The 18,449-nt window shown below is 39.4% G+C and overlaps 1 protein-coding gene across 3 annotated transcripts in view; it reads right to left on the bottom strand.

Moving 5' to 3' along the window:
- NRG2 (neuregulin 2) overlaps positions 1-18,449 on the bottom strand; it is a 259,760-nt gene that overhangs the window by 123,061 nt on the left and 118,250 nt on the right. The window contains exon 1 of one of the 3 annotated variants that reach the window (XM_070746956.1): positions 5,887-5,993. The exons of the other annotated variants lie outside the window; for them this stretch is intronic. Coding sequence (XP_070603057.1) covers positions 5,887-5,962 — 76 coding nt within the window. The 5' untranslated portion in view covers positions 5,963-5,993. Of the gene's footprint in view, positions 1-5,886; positions 5,994-18,449 lie in introns of those variants that run through there. 3 annotated transcript variants of the gene reach the window in all.

Below are 18,449 nucleotides of genomic sequence, written 5' to 3'. Positions count from 1 at the left end.
TCAGGTCGGTGAACCACGGCCGGCGTGGCCAGTGTGGTGCCACCATCAGAACCTCTGCCTTTTATTTATTTATTTATTTATTTATTTATTTATTTATTTATTTATTTATTTATTTAGATTTGTATGCCGCCCCTCTCCGCAGACTCGGGGCGGCTCACAGCTTTTCTTGGAGAATTTTCTCTATGACTCTTGGTATCAGGTTTACTGGGGGAAATGCGTACAGCAGTCCTGTCGGCCAAGCTGACAGCAAGGCGTTGACCCCCTCTGTCCCTGGTTCTGGAAAACGTGAATAGAACCTTAGGGTTTGCGCATTCCGGTGGGTGGCGAACAGGTCTACAACTGGAGTCCCAAACTTGTGCGATATCTGTTGAAATAGCGGTGGATCCAGCCTCCACTCTGATGGGTCTAATGTAGTCCTGCTGAGCCAATCTGCCTGGGCGTTGTTGGTCCCGGCAATGTGCTCCGCGGATAAGGACGCTAGGTGAAGTTCGGCCCAATCGAATAGATTTGCCATCTCCTCCATGAGGCGACGCGACCTCGTGCCCCCTTGGTGGTTCAGGTGGGCTCTGGTCGCCACATTGGCTGTAAGCACTAGTATGTGTTTGTCCCGGACAATAGAGTGGAAAGTCTGAAGAGCTAGAAATACTGCTCTGAGTTCGAGGAAGTTTATGTTTATTGGTGTTAATTCCTCTGCAGACCATGTGCCCTGCGCCATGTGGGGGCCGATGTGGGCTCCCCAACCATAGAGGCTGGCGTCTGTAGTTAGAATCATCTTGTCTTGAATCTGAAAGGGGGAACCCCTGAGTACCGCAGGAGATGTCCACCATCTCAAGGACTCTCTGATGTTTCGCGGTATGCGGATCCGTTGGTGTGAGTGGCTCACCTTGGCTCTTTGTGCTGGTAGTAAAAGCCACTGTAGATCCCGGATGTGGTGCCTGGCCCAGGGCACAATTCCTATAGCCGAGACCAGTGTCCCCAACACTTTTGATAATAGGGACATTGGCACTTGCCTGTTTTGATTGAGGCTGGCTACTAAACGTTGAATATTTGTTATTCTGTCTGGGGAGAGTGAGACCGAGCTTGACGAGGTGTCGAAGATCGCTCCTAGGTGCAAAAGCCTGGTTCTGGGAATCAGTTGACTCTTCTCCACGTTGATGGTGAAGCCATGATCTTCTAATGTCTGTATGGTCCGGTTTAAGTCGTGCCCTGCCTGCGTTGGCGACCTGGACAGTATAATGATGTCGTCCAGGTACGCCATCACTCTGATGGATTGAGAGCGCAGGTGGGCTGTCAGAGCGTCCAGGAGTTTGGTAAAAGTCCGTGGAGCTGACGAAAGGCCGAATGGCATGGCCTTGTATTGTTAGTGTGTTCCCTCTGAACAGAAACGGAGATATTTCTGGTGCGATGGGTATATAGGAACATGCAGGTATGCCTCTTTCAGATCGATGGATGTTAACAGGTCCTGTGATCTGATTGAGGCCAAGATAGTTTGTAGAGAGTGCATGTGAAATCTCCGGTACTTTATGAAGATGTTTAGTTGTTTCAGGTTGAGGATCAACCTGCAACCTCCTGAGGACTTGGGGACAATGAAAATCCTTGAATAAAACCCCTTGCCCTCTTCCTGGGGTGGTACCGGTTCTATGGCTTGTATTTCCAGCAAATGTCTGATTTCTCTTTGTAGTTGCAGCTTTGTTTGTGGTTACCGAACTCTCGGGCAGTGTATGAACCGATGGGTTGTCCCACAAACTCCAGGTGAAGTCCTTCCGACACCGTAGCCAGGACCCATAGGTCGGAAGACGAAGTGTGCTAGGAAGCGCTGAAGTGTTGAAGCTTCCTGCCGATTGGCACTTGCTTGTCAGAGTCACTTAGAACGGCGAAAACCTCTCTGGTTGTTCCCCCGAAAGGGCCGCCTCGAGTTCTGGTATCCCCTGGATCTGTCCTGGAACGACCCCGGTCGCTCCTGAAGGTCTGGTGCGAGAACTGACTCTGCGAGAATGGTCTGTGGCTCTGTCCTGCTCCTGTGGAGTTATCCCAACGGGGAGTCTGGCGCCTTGTATATGGCGTCGACCTCCGGTCCTGGCATCTGCCGGTTCTGGGTAGGACTTTCCTCTTGTCCTTGTCCTCAATGAGGACTTTGTCCAAGATATCCCCAAACATATCTTGGCGCCAATTGCCATTTGGATTTCAGATCCGCAGGCCAGTGTCGGAGCCACAGGAGTCGGCGTGCTGCAATAGTGGTAGCCATACCTCTGCCGGAGAATTTGGCTGCATGTAATGTGGCATCCGCGGAAAATTCCGCCGCAGCTCGTAGCTTGGCCAGGTCCTGACGTAGCCTGCCATCCTCCAGTCCTAGTCGGGACTGCATCTCCTGAAACCACCGGAGAGAAGCTCTATTTATGAAGGATGCAGCAGCTGCCGCTCTGAATCCCCAGCCCAACATCTGGTGTGCCTTTTTCAGAAGTATCTCCGCCTTCCGGTCCTCCGGCTTCAGGCTTTCCGCTGTTTCTGAAGGCACCAGGGCGCTGGAGACGTTTTTAAAACTGGAGAGTTTTTAAAACTGGGGCTCATGGGAGCAGTAAGGGGGGCGGTAGCTATTATTATGCTAATTATAACTCAGTCTCTACCAATAGGATTGGTACATTACCCATGTTGGACTCTCCTTCCATATGCAGTGGAGAATGGCTGGTATACTGGCATGCACAACAAAGCAGCCATTGTTTAAACATATGGTTCAAAGTTAAAGGGTTGTGGTGGACTGCTCAGTTCCTAGAGTAGGAGAATCAGAATTGTTTGAAGCAACTGAATTAGCCATGACTGAAGTGGTCTGCTACATCTGTGAGATCATCATTGGTATGTTAATTAGTTTGAGTTGTTGAGCTTATCACTGTTGATGGGCAGGTGCATACATGCTCTCTCTATATTCTTGTGTACTATTGATGTTGAACTTCCAGGATGTATTTTAAAATGTAAAAATTCTGTGCTGGGCTTTGATGTGGGTGTGGCATTTGTATACTCTTGTGTTTTGTTGATGCTAGGTTTTCAGAGCATTTAAATATACATGTTGCTAGTTCATACAATCTGTTAGGTAATTACAAATGTAATAATTGTACTTATATTCTTTTGTTGTAGTGTTAATGTTAGGTATGCAAATTTTGAGCAAGAGCTACTCTTGTTCAACTTCAGCAAAGTTAGCTCTTAGCTTATAACTGTCAGGTAAATTGGCGACCAAAATTCCCTCAAAAATATGCCAAGACTGTTGCTACAACTTTAGGTAGGTGGGGTGGCAATGCATGCTGACTCTTATTTGCCATCTCCCATCTGATATTATATCCCTGAGGGGGGGGACTAAGGACCAAAGAGTTTATTCTAAATTCAAGATGTCCCTACAGCTAGAATAATCGAAACTTTTAGAATTTTGTTCTGCAAGAATTTAGAATATCTAAGCCATAACAAGAGTTTTTCCACTGGAGTATAGCCAGTATTTTAAGAGGAACTGTTTTGTGCCAAATAGAAAACAAAACATTTCTATTTCATACACACCTATAATAGTTCAGGAGCAGTTTCAATAATTGATTCTCACTTTATTGGAAGATTGGTAGAGCTGTAGCATCTTTATTAGATTTTCTAGCCTTGGGCCCTACAAATATTTAATCCATAATTTGACATGTAGCAAATATACATCATCTTTTATTTACTCTAATAATGTTTCAGTGCCTTTGACTTCTAAAAACATAACTATTTTTAGATAAGCATATATTGTTGCACATCTGTAATCCAGATTCAAAGCAGCCATCTGCAAAAGAGGAGTGGAAGAGGGAAATTTACTTCCTTCTTCAACACAGTTATTACATTGGTGGACCCCCTTCCTTTTTGAATTTGGCCATCTCTAAGAGCAGCTCATTGAGGAACTGAATAATTTAAAAAACAAAACAAAGAAACAATGACTCTCAAAATAATGGGGGTTGAAAAAATATAGACATTAAGTGTCAGTGAGGTATGTATCTATCTATCATTATTTGTAAACTGTGATTTGTGGCTTAGCTTTATGTATAATCAACCAACTCTGATTAAATACACCTGGCTTAATGCAGTACATAAATTATATCAGTGTTGCAGTTTGCACAGCCTAGGAAATCATGTGGATTCTGAAATGCCAAGCTGCCTTTCATCTAAACCAGTGAACCAAGATAGCTAAACATTATTTGTCTGTCTGAATGGCTGATGTTTTGTTTCATTCAGAAAAAAAATCTCATGAAATCACAGCCTTCAGTTGCAAAATTCTGATTTCATTCAGACAACTATTTGTTTGAGGACAGGAAATTTTGACCTACTAATCAGTCAAGACAAGATGCTATTTGCTAATATTTGTTTTTTTTTCAGGTCTGGAATGACCCCAACATATAGAATAGAAATATAATTTTCCAAATGGAAACCTTCACTGAAGAGCCATTTGTCCTGGAGACAAAATTTTAAAGGATCATCTTACCTCATTGCTATAAGATTTACATTTAACTTACTAAGGTCAGCAGATCTAACATTAAAAATAAATGCAAAACAGCAGAGCTGCGGTACTTATATTTTAAAATTAGACTACTTCATTGGAACTCCATGCTATGCATATTTTTTGCTGGTATTATCATATTGCATTTACAAAGTAATAGTAAATATGCTTATAATTTTGTTGCCATTCACAATCCATCCCTCATTACAACTATTTTACACTTTGCAATGAAGCCCAGTAAATATTAACTTCCATTATTAACATATTCGTTCCTGTCCCAAACATTCTGGATCTTCTCCAAAGTTATTAAAAGACTCTTTGACCAGCATCAGACATAATCTTTCTTTCTGTCTTCTCTAACATCAGTGAAACATGAAAGCATGTAATAATCAATTGCCCTATACATAGCTCTCTCCATCCACAAGCAGATAGAAATAAAGCAAGACCCAACAGAACAGTCCTTTCTTTTATTATCTTCCAGTAATGGCCATACAGTATTTCATGTTGTTCCTACCTGCCTCTACAAGTTCTATTCCATGCCTATGTTGTTAGCATCTGGGAGCTGAGGATGATACGCAGCACTGAAATGAAAGGAAGTGAGGAACGTAACGAGACAAAAAGAAAGGAAAGCTAAACACAACTATATGGGACACGGGAAAACTCTGATCAGGGCTTATGCTGATCTCACAAAAACGAACTTAATCATTCAGTGACATTTCCAAGAATCTCAACAACTGAAAATGTGTGGGTAGGAAGAAAAAAAGATATATCATTTTGGATGTCATTGTTAAATAAGGCTGGCATTCCTGCACTGAATAACTTGTTGCTCTATTTTTCTGAAAGACAAGAGCATTAAAGTTACATGCCTGTTATTCCCATAATACTGAATGCAAGGGAAAGTCTGCCTACCTTTTCAGTCCACCAATGAGATGTGCATCTGCAATAACCTATACTAATAAAGCAAGCTATCAGATAAGAATAATTTGGAAGAATAATTATTTCATAAGAGAAGAAGAAGAATAGAAGACATGCTATGTACAGAAACAACCATTTTGGCATCACCAACATGCTAAATGGAATTTCATTTAATCTAATATTGGTTTTGGTATTCAGAAGGAGAATTAATTATACCAGTAACTCTCATCATATACAGTTTATATGAAATTTCTGTTACTTAGAGCATATATATTCCAGAAAACGTTTGTATATAAAATTGGGGAAGAAGGGGTATTGTTCTTCAGTATTCAGAAAGCATTTAACAAAGCAACTTAAGTTTTGAAAACAATATAAACAATATAAAAGTTTCTTAATACATTTGCTTTGTCACAGGCTGTACTGTTAGAAGCTTCTATAATGCAATAAAATGTGCTAAAAATGAAAGGTACCTTCTTCAGGATCTGTTTCTTTCTCCTTTTCCCCTTTATTTTTTTTGCCCCTTCCTCTGCTCCTCCTCTCAGACATGCTGTACTTACACTCCCAAGGAAAATATTAAAATACTCTGCAATTCTGCTTTAAGACTTATTTGCTAGGTGAAACGTCAACTGTTTTTATATTGTTTTTGACAAAGGTAACACCCACTCCTGGGTGGAGAAGTATGCTTTTAACTACTTCCAAACAAATCCTCCAGCTGTCTGGCAGAAGTGTCAGGGACCACAACCCCTGAAAATAAAACAACAAATCTTATCTGAATGACAACCCTTCCTCTACTATTTATCATCAATCTTTTCAATAAAACTTAGCTAGACTGATTTACAGCATACTGTTTTTTACAATGATCCAGCAGGCACAGAAATAAATACATATTAAAAAAAAAGAAATTGTTCCACATTTTCTGAGTAGAGAAATAGAATACATTGCATTTGCAGGTTAATCCAAGGAATATGCAACAAAGCAATCCCCTCTATCAGCATTATGACTTTTGAATTCACAGAGTGAATACCTTTGGTTTCTGTGAAGTTGTATTTTACTAATGTTGTGGTCAAAATCATTAATCTATAAACTAATTTGAATCATTGTAAACAGCTGTTTCTTCTCTTCACTCCCATATCTCATTTGCTCCAATTATAGGAAGAGGAAGAGGAAGAGGAAGAAGAGTGTATGATCACAGTTGACCACAATCCATATAACTGCAAGAAATTTATCCTGGATATTCTTGAGCTACAGTTCTACAATTCCCAGGATCCCTCCTCTCTGTCTAACTCTATACTCGTAGGAACTGCTATGCTACTACAGGTAGCACTGCATTCCATATCTGTATGTTGTCCAGTCCTGGAATTAGGTTTACTCAAACCTCTTCCTCTTTCTATATAATATATACTTATATATAAAAATTCTGAATTCAGATAAATTTTAATTTTCTTAAAATGTTATTTTAGGAAATATATCTCATCTGGGGAAGCCAGTTACTTTTATTTTGGAACGGTCATGTATGAGCATTATCCAGAAAGTAAGGTTACAAGGCACGTACCTCTTGCGGGGAATGTTCGTGGGAAAAGTTGGAATTACTATCGTGTAGCGGGAAGCCAGCGGAAGAGAATGAGCAATGCCTGTGGTCAGTAGATCATCGACTGGCATTGTGGTGAAGGTTAGAGATGAGTGTCCTCATTCACCACAACACCAGTCAATGATCTACTGACCACTGGCACTGCTCACTCTCTTCGGCTGGTTTCCCACTACGTGATAGTAATACCAACTTCCCTGCAAGCATTCCCTGTGAGAGCTACATGCCTTGTAACTTTACTTTCCGGATAACCCTTGTAGTATGCATGTAATATCATTTATAAACTGTTATTTTCCTCCTGAGTTTCACCAACTTGTTTTTTTTACCAGGGGAAAACATAATAGTTTTGGCCTTCTCAGGAGAAATGAAACTGTTCCATAATTTCCTTGATTATGAAAAAAAAAATTTCTGGTTTCTCAAGAGCTCTTTCAGGCTACAGAATGATAAACTGAGCATGTAAACCTACAATTACTTAATACCTTCATGGTTAAATTTCTTTTGGGGCCCCAAAGAAATTTAAATTTTATTATAAACTTATATTTATATTAAATTTATATTTATAAGAAATATAATATAAATTTAAAAAGAAATTTAAATTCATAAATTAATTGGGGCTAAATTACAGTTTGGCGTGATGATGGTTTTAAAACTGCAATAAAGCTTTAATAATTCAGTGTTAAAAGGCAAATTGTAATTTTAATAAAAGAATTATACGGTACTTCAATGGTTATTATCATTTTATCAAAATGTTCATACAGTATCACTCTCTGCCTATTTTAAACTAAAAATCCATGATTAAAAAGATTCAACATGGAGATAAGGAGGAACTTCCTGACGGTCAGAGCGATCAACCAATGGAACAACCTACCAGCGGACGTTGTGAACTCCAACACTCTGGACATTTTTAAGAGAAGATTGAACTGCCACTTGACTGGTGTACTATAGCGTTCCTGCTTGGGCAGGGGGTTGAAATCGATGGCCTTCGTGGTCCCTTTCAACTCTAACAATCAATCAATCGATCGATCGATCAATCAATCAATAAATAAATAAATAAATAAAATGACCTGATCTAAAAGAGAGTGTTTTAACGTTTTAAAAATCTTTAGCAACCATGCTTTAATATTCCAGGTGTATAGCATATTATTTTTGAAACTAAAAGTATATCTGCTTCAATCATTTTTATTTTCTTGCCTGGAAAAATAGCAATCCTACATAATTATTTTGAGAATCTTCTGTAATTTCATTTATTGCTAACAGAGAAGGGTTATTTCTTTGTTGATTCAAAAATCCTTGGTCTGCAGCAGGGGTGTCAAACTCTCAGACTGTGGCCTGGATGTGTCATGCGCTGGTCATGCCCAACACCGTTTTAGTGAAGGGGTAAAAGTTGTGATAACACTCCCTGGTGTTTGACACCCCCTGGTCTGGAATGTCTTTGTTATCTCTTCTTTAAAGTCAATTATTACAGATACTGTCATTTAAGAGAAAAACTGAAAAATATTACGGAAATATCCAATAAAATTTCTAAATAATGTAGACTTCACAATCAGAAATACTGATACCTTTTCATTTTTCTTTGGAATGTAATAATTTTATCTTTTTATAATTAAATCAGTGACATTTTTAAAAGGTTTTAAATTATAGGCCAATACAATGAAGCTCTTTTAAATTTGTGACGTTAAATAACAGTATATATCCTGCTTGTGTAAATAGAGGAGATATATTGCAAAATGCACTTTGGTGATCAAAGTTTATATTCAACCCAGTGATGTATGATTGTTAAGAGGCAGAGAATGACACTTGATCAATTAGTGACATGACTCGAATTTAGATTACAGCTAAATTTAATACTGTATATGGAGATATATTTCATAACTTCCTGTTTTTAGCCTCATGAAGGATGCAATTGTATCTATTTAAAGTTATGTTTATTTAAATGTGTTTAATAATAATAAAAGTTAATACAAAATGAGTTTAAAAACTTTTAAAACTCTTTTAATTTGTGAGGGTTCACAATCTGGGTGTCCTCCTAGATCCTCAGCTGAGACAACATCTCTTGGCTGTAGCTGGGGGACCTTTGCACAGGTTCACCTAAATGCACCAGTTGCAACCCTATCTGTATCAGGAGTCTCTTCTCATGGTCACTCCTGCCCTTGTCATCTCACAGCTTGATTATTGTAATGTGCTCTAAATGGAGCTACCCTTGAAAAGCATTTGGAGACTGCAATTGATCCAGAATGCAGCCACACAAGCTGTGCACTGAGGTACACCTACATCACATCAACACTCCACAAGCTGCGCTAGCTTCTAATTGGTCTCTGGGTGCAATTCAAGGTGTTGGTTATCAGCTATAAAGCCCTACATGGCTTAGGGCCAGACTATCTTCGGGACCACCTCCCGCCACACACTTCCCAGCCACCAATAATGGCCCACAGAGTTGGTCTTCTCCAAGTCGTATCAGGTAGACTAGGGGTACGCAAAGTTGGTTCTTCTATGACTTGTGGACTTCAACTTCCAAAATTCCTGAGCCAATCATGCTAGCTAGGAAATTCTGGGAGTTGAAGTTCACATGTCATTGAAGAGCCAACATTGCCTACCGCTGAGCTAGACAGTGTCGGTTGCGGGGCTGCAGGGGAGGATTTTCTCTGTGGTGGCGCCGGCTCTCTGGATCAAGCTGCCCCTCTGAAGATCAAGCTGCCCCTCTGAGGTCCATACTGCCCCCACCCTACTGGCCTTAAGGAAGGCCATGAAAACCTGGCTTTTCCAGCAGGCCTGGAGCCATTGCTAATTCAATACCATACTGATCCAGTCACTAAATAACGAGTTTTAACGAGTTTTAGATTGTTTTTACACTGTTTTTTATATGTTGTTCACCACCCAGTCCGGAAGAAGATGAGCAGCCTATAAGTATGATGACAGATAGATAGATAGATAGATAGATAGATAGATAGATAGATAGATAGATAGATAGATAGATAAGATATAGAGAAAAGAAAGAAAAATAGGAAGCAGGTTGGAGAAAAAATATTTAAAGAACTGACTTCCAATCTTTATAGCAGTTATAAACCTAATATTGCTCCTTATCCTAAAATGACATTGCATAGAAGATCACTTCTTCCTGTAATCATCCCTTCTCAATTAGCAAATCCTTTCATTAAATCACTAGAAAAATGTCCATAAAGGATTTCCAGTATTTTGTAAAAGTGCTTACTATTTTAATCCCTGAAATAAAATAGTGTTTTCCTTTCCTTAGATCAATTTTAGTTTCACTCAATACTTCAATACTTTTGTAGCACTGGTCTTTAGCAAATTTCCCTTAATATATATTTTGTTTTGGATAGCTAACAATCATTATCTCCAATTAATTAAACAAACAGTCCCACAGAGAGCTATATATTACTTGTTAAATTATTTCAAAAAATATTTTAAAATCTACAATTTCAAATTCAACTGTCCCTTTCGTTCTTTTGAAAACTTTTGATATTTATACTTTTGGCATATGTCTTGCCAAAAGAATAATTTTTACATTCTTTAATTTTTTTCTTTGCTTTTATCATTAATCTAGGACAAAGGATCATTGACCAGATGGCTTGATTGCTTGGTCTCCAAAGATCTCTGGATAATTATCTTCCAAATGAGAGATGGGTTCCAATTTTTTTTACTGCCACATGGGCATAGCTTATTTTGTGGGTGTGGTTTGATGATCATGTGACTAGGTGAGAATGCTTTGGCAGTCATGTGACTGGGTGGGAGTGGCTTCATGGTCATGTGACTAGGTGGTCATGTTACTGAGTGATCATATGACTAAGTGGGCATGGGCAACTTGACATCACTCATGTCAGGGGTTAGGGTTAGGATGCCTGGTCTCTCCTCGCCTCAAAGGCTTCTTTGAGATACAATTTCCTTGTCTACTTACCACTTCTGAACATCCCAAACATACTACTTAATCCTATGTATATGTGCCATACGTGTGCATACGCATTACACACTGGGACACAAAAAAGTTATATTATCTACTATATATACTGCTCAATTGTGGTCACAAGTCAAGGACTGCCTGTTAGCTTTTTTGAAATTTATGTTTTTAAGTAATCTTCTTCACTTCACTTAGCAGAGTATTATCATAGCAGAATTGTGCAACACATTGTATATTGGGCACATAAATACACTGACTCCAATATAAGCTTATGTGTTTTATTTCTTCTCCTTGGTGTTTTCACAAATAACAATTTGACAGCAGAACTATATTTCTCTTCTCAAGCAATAACTATATACACAGTCCTTGTACTTCATTTAGATCCCATCCTAATCCTAAATATTCTGTTTTATGAACGTTATATATATTCTCTCATGAACTCTAACATTGAGAGAATCCATCTGCTCTCTGTGATGCAGATTCACCAACAACCATCATACGAATGAATTCTCCCTTCCAACTGCCAAAACCGACTATATACCAGTATGCAAATTAGCCCTCATGTACCATTGTATTCTCCTTTTCCATGCTGCATGCTAACATTGCCTTCCTCTGAATGCAGCCTTGTCCTAGTAAACACTTTCTCCTTTCTGGCAATTTTCCTCTCTGTTAGAGGCATCAGAATAATCAAGATAATGTAAGGTTTCCTGCTGCAGCACAAGGTTGGATTAGATGACCTCTGAGATATTTTCCAGCCCTATATTGTTGTGCTGTTTCAAATTGTCTTCTGAAGCCATATCTAGTGCCAGGATTTGTGATGCTTCCTTCCTCCCCCCCCCTCTATCTATCTATCTATCTATCTATCTATCTATCTATCTATCTATCTATCTACCTACCTACCTACCTTCTCTCACTTTCTCTTTTTTCTTTCTTTCTTTTTCTTTCTTTCTTGTTTCTCTTTCTCTTTCTTAATACCCTATATGAGCCCTACTGATTGATATAAGTGAAATCTGAGCAACAACAAAACTAGTGGAGATGATAGTATTCTAGTTGAACTATTCAAAATCTTGGCAATAAACATTGGATCATGGAGAAAGCTAGGGAGTTTGAGAAAAACATCAACTTCTGCTTCATTAACTATGCTAAAGTCTTTGATTGTGTGGATCACAACAAATTGTGGCAACTTCTTAAAGAGATGGGATTACCAGACTATTTTATTCGTCTCTTGAGAAACCTATATGCGGGTCAAGAAGCAATAGTGAGAATTGGACCCAGAATCACTGATTGGTTCAAAATTGGGAAAGGAGTCCAGTAAGACTACATACTGTCGTCCTGCCTATTTAGCACATCATGAGAAAGACGGGGGTAGATGAATGAAAAGTTGGAATTAAGATTGCCGGGAGACATACCAGCAACCTCAGATGTGTAGATGATATCACTCTAATGGCAGAAAGTGAAAAGGAACTAAAGAGCCTTTTGATGTGGGTGAAGAGAGAGAGTTGAAAAATTGACTTGAAACTCAACGTTAAGAAAATTTAGATCACGGCATCTGGCCCTCTCAATTCCTCACAAATAGATGGGGGGAAATGGAGGTCTGTTTGTTTATGTCTCATATGAAAACTCTGAACTGATTTGTTGTACAATTCATGTTTGCTTTCTTGTAGAGTGTCTATGATACTCTGAAAAGTTTTCTTCAACATCAAATAGCAATAACACTTAGACTTATACACCGCTTTACAATGTTTTACAGCTCTGTCTAAGCAGTTTACAAAGTCAGCATATTGCCTCCAACAATGTGGTTCCTCATTTTACCCACCTTGGAAGAATGGAAGGCTTGGTCAATCTTGAGCTGATGAGATTTGAACTGCCAAATTGCAGTCAGCCAGCAGTCAGCAGAAGTAGCCTGCAGTACTGCACTCTAATCCCTGCACCACCTTTTTCTGTAACTACTGCACAACTGTTTTCTCTTTTTAAGAAAAGTGTGCGTGTCTATATTGCATTTCCAGACTATCTATATAGACCCGAAGTAATCCAAAGTTTTATTACACTTTTATTACAATTCTGTCTACTTCTGAGCATTCAAGATTCCTGACCTAATTTTTACTTCATGCATTTAAATGCCAAATATAACTAGGCACTTCTGAATATTATATAAGTGTTTCTTTTACACAGGTACCCTGTTTCCCCCAAAATAAGACATCCTGTGATAATAAGACCAATCGGGCTTTTGAGTGCATGGCAATAAGGCCAAGAACTTATTTCAGGGTTCAAAAAAAATATAAGACAGGGTCTTATTTTCAGGGAAACACGGTATGTATTCAAACATTTTGACAAGATAGATTCATCAGTACAGAGATTGATTCCCTTTATGTAATTTGAGCCATTCTTAATAGCATAAGTACAGCTACAATGCACCATATTGCATATTCATATTCTTCTGCTTGTAATTATATTTTTCATTCATTGCCAATTTCATATTATATCATAATTATGCAAATATTTACAGAACTTCAAACACAGGTGCAGCAGACAAATTAGAGAAGCACATATATTCCCTCGAATAAGAGCACAAATGTAAATATTGCCAATTCTTCCACAATTCTTAACATACTTCCAAATGCCAAGATCTGACACAAGTTATAACTGATATAAACACTCATGACCCAGCTGTTCCTCAATGTAAATATAAAATTAGCACTTACATTTTTTTAACATATACACAAAACCACCAAGTTGTCTGATTTGTAAAATATTTCATATGATTTAAAGGAACAATTTAAGTCTATAAATATATATATCATCTTGCCTTGTGTATTGACAACTATTAAAAGTACAATTCAAGTGTGTGATGTTTCATTTCAGAGTTTCCTTATGTAGCTCAAAACCTGATTGGAGAAAGCTGACCAGAGAGAGTATCATCATTAAGGCTTCTCTTAGACTCTGCTTGCCACCGATCAAAATAAAGCAGGTTTGCCTACAAGAGGCTGATGCTATTCACTGTGCCAGTTTTGTGAAGTGGTTTTAAAAAGCATGGCTACAATTACAGCTTCAAAACATAGACAGCCTTACAATTAGTATCATACAATCAGTTCTTGCAATACGAGTTATCAATGAATGAAGCCTTTACAAGAGCTGGAGGCTGTTTTGCAAAACTCTCTTTACAAATACACTTTCAGCTTCAACTAAATACCAATTATTGATAATAAAGTGATGTGCTAAAGCTATGATGCTCTACTAAGGCTTGAAGAAAAAATAAAAACTATTGCATGATTAAGCTAAATGTGATACTCTGATGGTGGTGCAACTTTGATGATAATATGCGCCTGATGTACAACTATTGGGATATGTATTTGTAAAAATGAGTTTTTTGTTTCCTGTAAGGAATGTAGGATTCTAAAAGGCAAGACATGAAGAAATGGATGGCTTTATCATTTCAGATTGTTTATAGTCTTCCCTCAACTACTATTTTCACTAAATATTTAGACTAGGGATGTTCCATCTCTTACAGCAACAAAGAATATATGTATGGCACTGTACCTGTCAACAAATGCATGAATATTACCATATACATAAGTGTCTTCATATATATCTTATCATCCTAGGCATACTTAGAATAATATAGACAGACCAGTGAGTTCTGTTGTATATATACCTGGTCAGTTGGAGGATGGTGAAGAGTTAGATGACTCTGATACAGATAGTGTTTAGTGGGTTACAGGTATCAGAACAGGTGGGAGGCCAGCCACAGGATGTTGCTATGAGTCCAGACTCCAGTGAGGAAGAGACAGACAATCGCTGGTTAAACCCTCAATTCAAAAGAGTTCAAAAACGCAAGGAGCAAATGTTAGGGAAAAGATATTAAGGGGAGGAATGGGCTAATTACTGGAGTGATGTACTTGTCAAGTCAGGGTGCCAGCGGGGAAGAAGGGTGGAGTTTTTCAATGTTGTAAATCCATCATGGGCGTGTGTCATTTTGGCTCCGGAGTGACTTAGCTTATTCTTTGTTATTTCACAGCTATTCCTGGTGCTTTTGAACTGCGCTGTATAGACATAAATCTTAAGATAAGAGAGGAAGCATGGAGGGAAGTTTGTGTGCTCTAATTGCTAAAGATAAAAGAGAGAGGAATGTGACTGTCTGTAATGCATTTTGAATACAGAGGAGAGGAGAATAAAGATGGAGTTTTTGTTTATGAAATCCTGCATTCAGTAAGCGTTATTCCTAATGTAACTGAAGTTCTACCAGAATAAAGAACAGGTTCTAAAATCCATTATTACTGATTTGTGTGCACTTGCAATGCTTCTGCGAGTGCACAGAAGTGTCCTGGACAGGTGGGTGAAGCATCCCACTACCGGTGCTATCGGTTCTAAAAAACAATCCAAACTTGGAGCAACCCATTGCTGTGACAGACATTATAACCTGAAAAACTCACAGACATCATTACAAATATAGCCTCAAAAAACAACCTTTCCCACTTATGTGCATATACAAATACACACATACACACACTTCTGGGGAAGGAAAACATAATCACAAGATTGAACTGTTACTTCTACCAAAGAACTGTGCTTTTCACAGTTTCTTTAGCTGGGGGCTTCACAAAGGCTTTGCCTTCCTTGCCAATAAAAGAAGGTCCCTTAGCTTGCTATTCTGTTGTCTAACAAGTGACTTGGAAATTCACAGGGGACAAGAGACTCTGACAAAGCTTCAGGTCATATGGAGTCAGTGGATAAATGTTTCCTGTTATCCAATCCTAAATTGTTGCCTGTATTTACCATCCATTTAAAATAGGTATCTACCAGAAACAGCTTTCAAAATATTTTTATCTTTCAACTTCAGTTCTTTCCTCTCCTCTGACTTTTTAGTAATTCTGTCTTCCCTTGAAGTGCCTGCACAATGGATATTTAACTAGAAAAAGGATAGAGCAGACTTCCATAGTGAGAGTAGGAAAAATAAAGTTAATTCTTATTTCTACTTGCCCAATTTCCTCCTGCACATTTTTCTGCATGTTCTGACATGAGAACTGGCCTTTACAAACCAAGTAACTATATGACCAAATGCTCCTTCCAACAATTTGTGTGTAGGAGGCAGAAAGAAATAGCACGTAGTCTCTTTAAAAATGTAAATTATATTTTCCTTATATTTTCCTTGGGCATGAACACATTTTCTTTTTATTCCCAAACTAGTAGCTGGAAACCTGTGTTTCGCTACGAAACTATGTGATCAGGCTTGATAAATTGACAGTTAAAGCTTGAACATTCATGATCAGCCTCTCCTCTTCCCTTCTCTCCCTCAGGCTTGCCCCACAGAAGCCTCTTCTATATTAGCCTCTTCTCTCCCTTTCAGGTGGAGAGTGGAAGTAGAATGTCTAACTCCTTGGCATGCTGCCCTGAGTCCACGAGGAGAAGGCAGCCTATAAATCTAATAAATAAATAAAACAAATGCAGTAGCATGTTTAAACTCTCAGCCCACAGGCTGAATGAATCATGCACTGGTCACGCCCACTGGCAGTTGGAACAGAGTTATTTTCAGGTTGGGAGGGGGAGTCGAATGTCTAACTCCTTAGCATCAATATATATTCTTATATACTGTTGCCGATCAGTTTCCAGTCACAATTCAAAGTGTTGGTTATGACCTATAAAGCCCTACATGGCACCAGACCAGGATATCTGTGAGACCACCTTCTGCCGCACGAATCCCAGCGGCCGGTTAGGTCCCACAGAGTTGGCCTTCTCCAGGTTCCATCAACTAAACAGTGTCGGCTGGCGGGACCCAGGGGAAAAGCCTTCTCTGTGGCGGCCCTTGCCTATGTAGTTTTATGTATGATATGTTTGTGTGTATGTTTTTTATATACTGGGGGTTTTAGGCTTTTTAATGTAAAATTGTTATTTTAGATTTTAATATTAGATTTGTTACTACAGTATATATTGTTCTAATAATAATAATAATAATGTCTCCTTGTCACAGGCTTATGTGAGCCCCAAGGTGAAATAGAGGTCAAGCAGGCAGCAGCCCAGATAGGTGGCCAAGCCTCGCCGTGTCCCCCACGAGAAGCCAGCACCCATCACCTCTTTGCCGGTGCCAGAAGCCTCTGGGTACCGGTCTTTGTCAGCATGAAAAGCCTGCAGCTGCCAGTCTTTTTCGGCATGAGAAGTCTGCAGCCACCACCTCTTTACCAGCATTAAAAGCCTAAATCCACCGGTCTTTGCCAGTGTGAGAAGCCTGCAGGCGCTGGTCTTTGCTGCCATGAGAAGCCTCCAGTCATTGCTGCCAGCTTGGTTCAGGCCAGCAAAGAGACTGTGGCTGCCGGCCCTTCTCACCAACAAAGAGCAGCAGCTGTAGATTTCCCACACTGAAAACCACTGGTGGCTGGAGGCTTCTTGCGCGGAAAAAGACTGGTAACTGCAGGCTTCTCACGCTGAATAAGGGCGGCAGCTGCAGGCTTCTCATGCCAAAAAAAGGCAGCAGCTGCAGGCTTCTTGCACTGAAAAAGACCAGCAGCTACAGGTTTCTCACATTAAAAAATAGGTGGCAGCTGCAGGCTTCTTGCACTGAAAAAGACCAGCAGTTGCATACAGACCATCTTTCTCCAGCTCACTTTCCCACCCGAATGCCAAACTTCCCTTCTCCCCCTTACTATGGCAGCCAATAGCAAACAAGCATCAAAGAAGCAGACAAAGGTATATAACACTTGGAAGAACTGCAATGTCTGGCATCAATAACATCTGGAAGAGTAAAGACATCAGACTCACAACCAAATTCAGATTAGTTAACACACTATATTTATTTTGCAGTTTATACTTCTGGCTGCAAAACATGGTTTCTGAAAAAGAAATATGCCTTTGAACTGTGGTGCTGGTACTATTACGCATCTCATGGACTGCAAAAGTAACAAAGTAGTCTCTCCAAAAGTATCGCTTGAGAGCAAGATCGCCAAACAGAGAATGTCATACTTTGGTCATGTCATGAGAGCTGATTTACTCAAGAAACCAATCATGCTGGGAGAAAAAGGAGAAGGGGCAGCCCTAGTAACCTGCTGGCTGGATACTGTAAAGTATGACACCAGGATGACTATGGCAGATCTGAAAGAGGTGATGCGAGAGAGAGAGAGAGAGGCATGGAGAATCCTGATCCATTGAGTGGCTGGGAGTAAGACGTAACTGAATGTCTGATTATGACAAAGCCAACAGATTCTGGAAGATCAAAGATAACGTTCGTAAATTTAAAAAAATAAAGCAGTTTATTTATTTACTTATTAAATTTATTAGCTGCTCATCTTACCATAAAGTAATTCTGGACAGCTTACAATGAAAAGATACATACATACAAACATACATACATACATACATACATACATACATACATACATACATACATAACCAGCAGCGGGCCACCATTCCCGGCACTACTATAATGGGCCGGTAGCATGGGAGCATGCCCGTGCATAGTGCAGGATTCGACTTCTGTGCATGCGCAGAATTCAAATCTCCTGCAAGGATGTGCACCTGAGAGATTTCTGGGGGGGGGGGTTGTTTCC

This window comes from Erythrolamprus reginae, chromosome 3 (genome assembly GCF_031021105.1).
Source record: "Erythrolamprus reginae isolate rEryReg1 chromosome 3, rEryReg1.hap1, whole genome shotgun sequence".
NCBI classification, from domain to species: domain Eukaryota; kingdom Metazoa; phylum Chordata; class Lepidosauria; order Squamata; family Dipsadidae; genus Erythrolamprus; species Erythrolamprus reginae.
The sequence above is the reverse complement of the archived record's forward strand: the minus strand, read 5'-3'. Positions and strand labels throughout refer to the sequence as shown.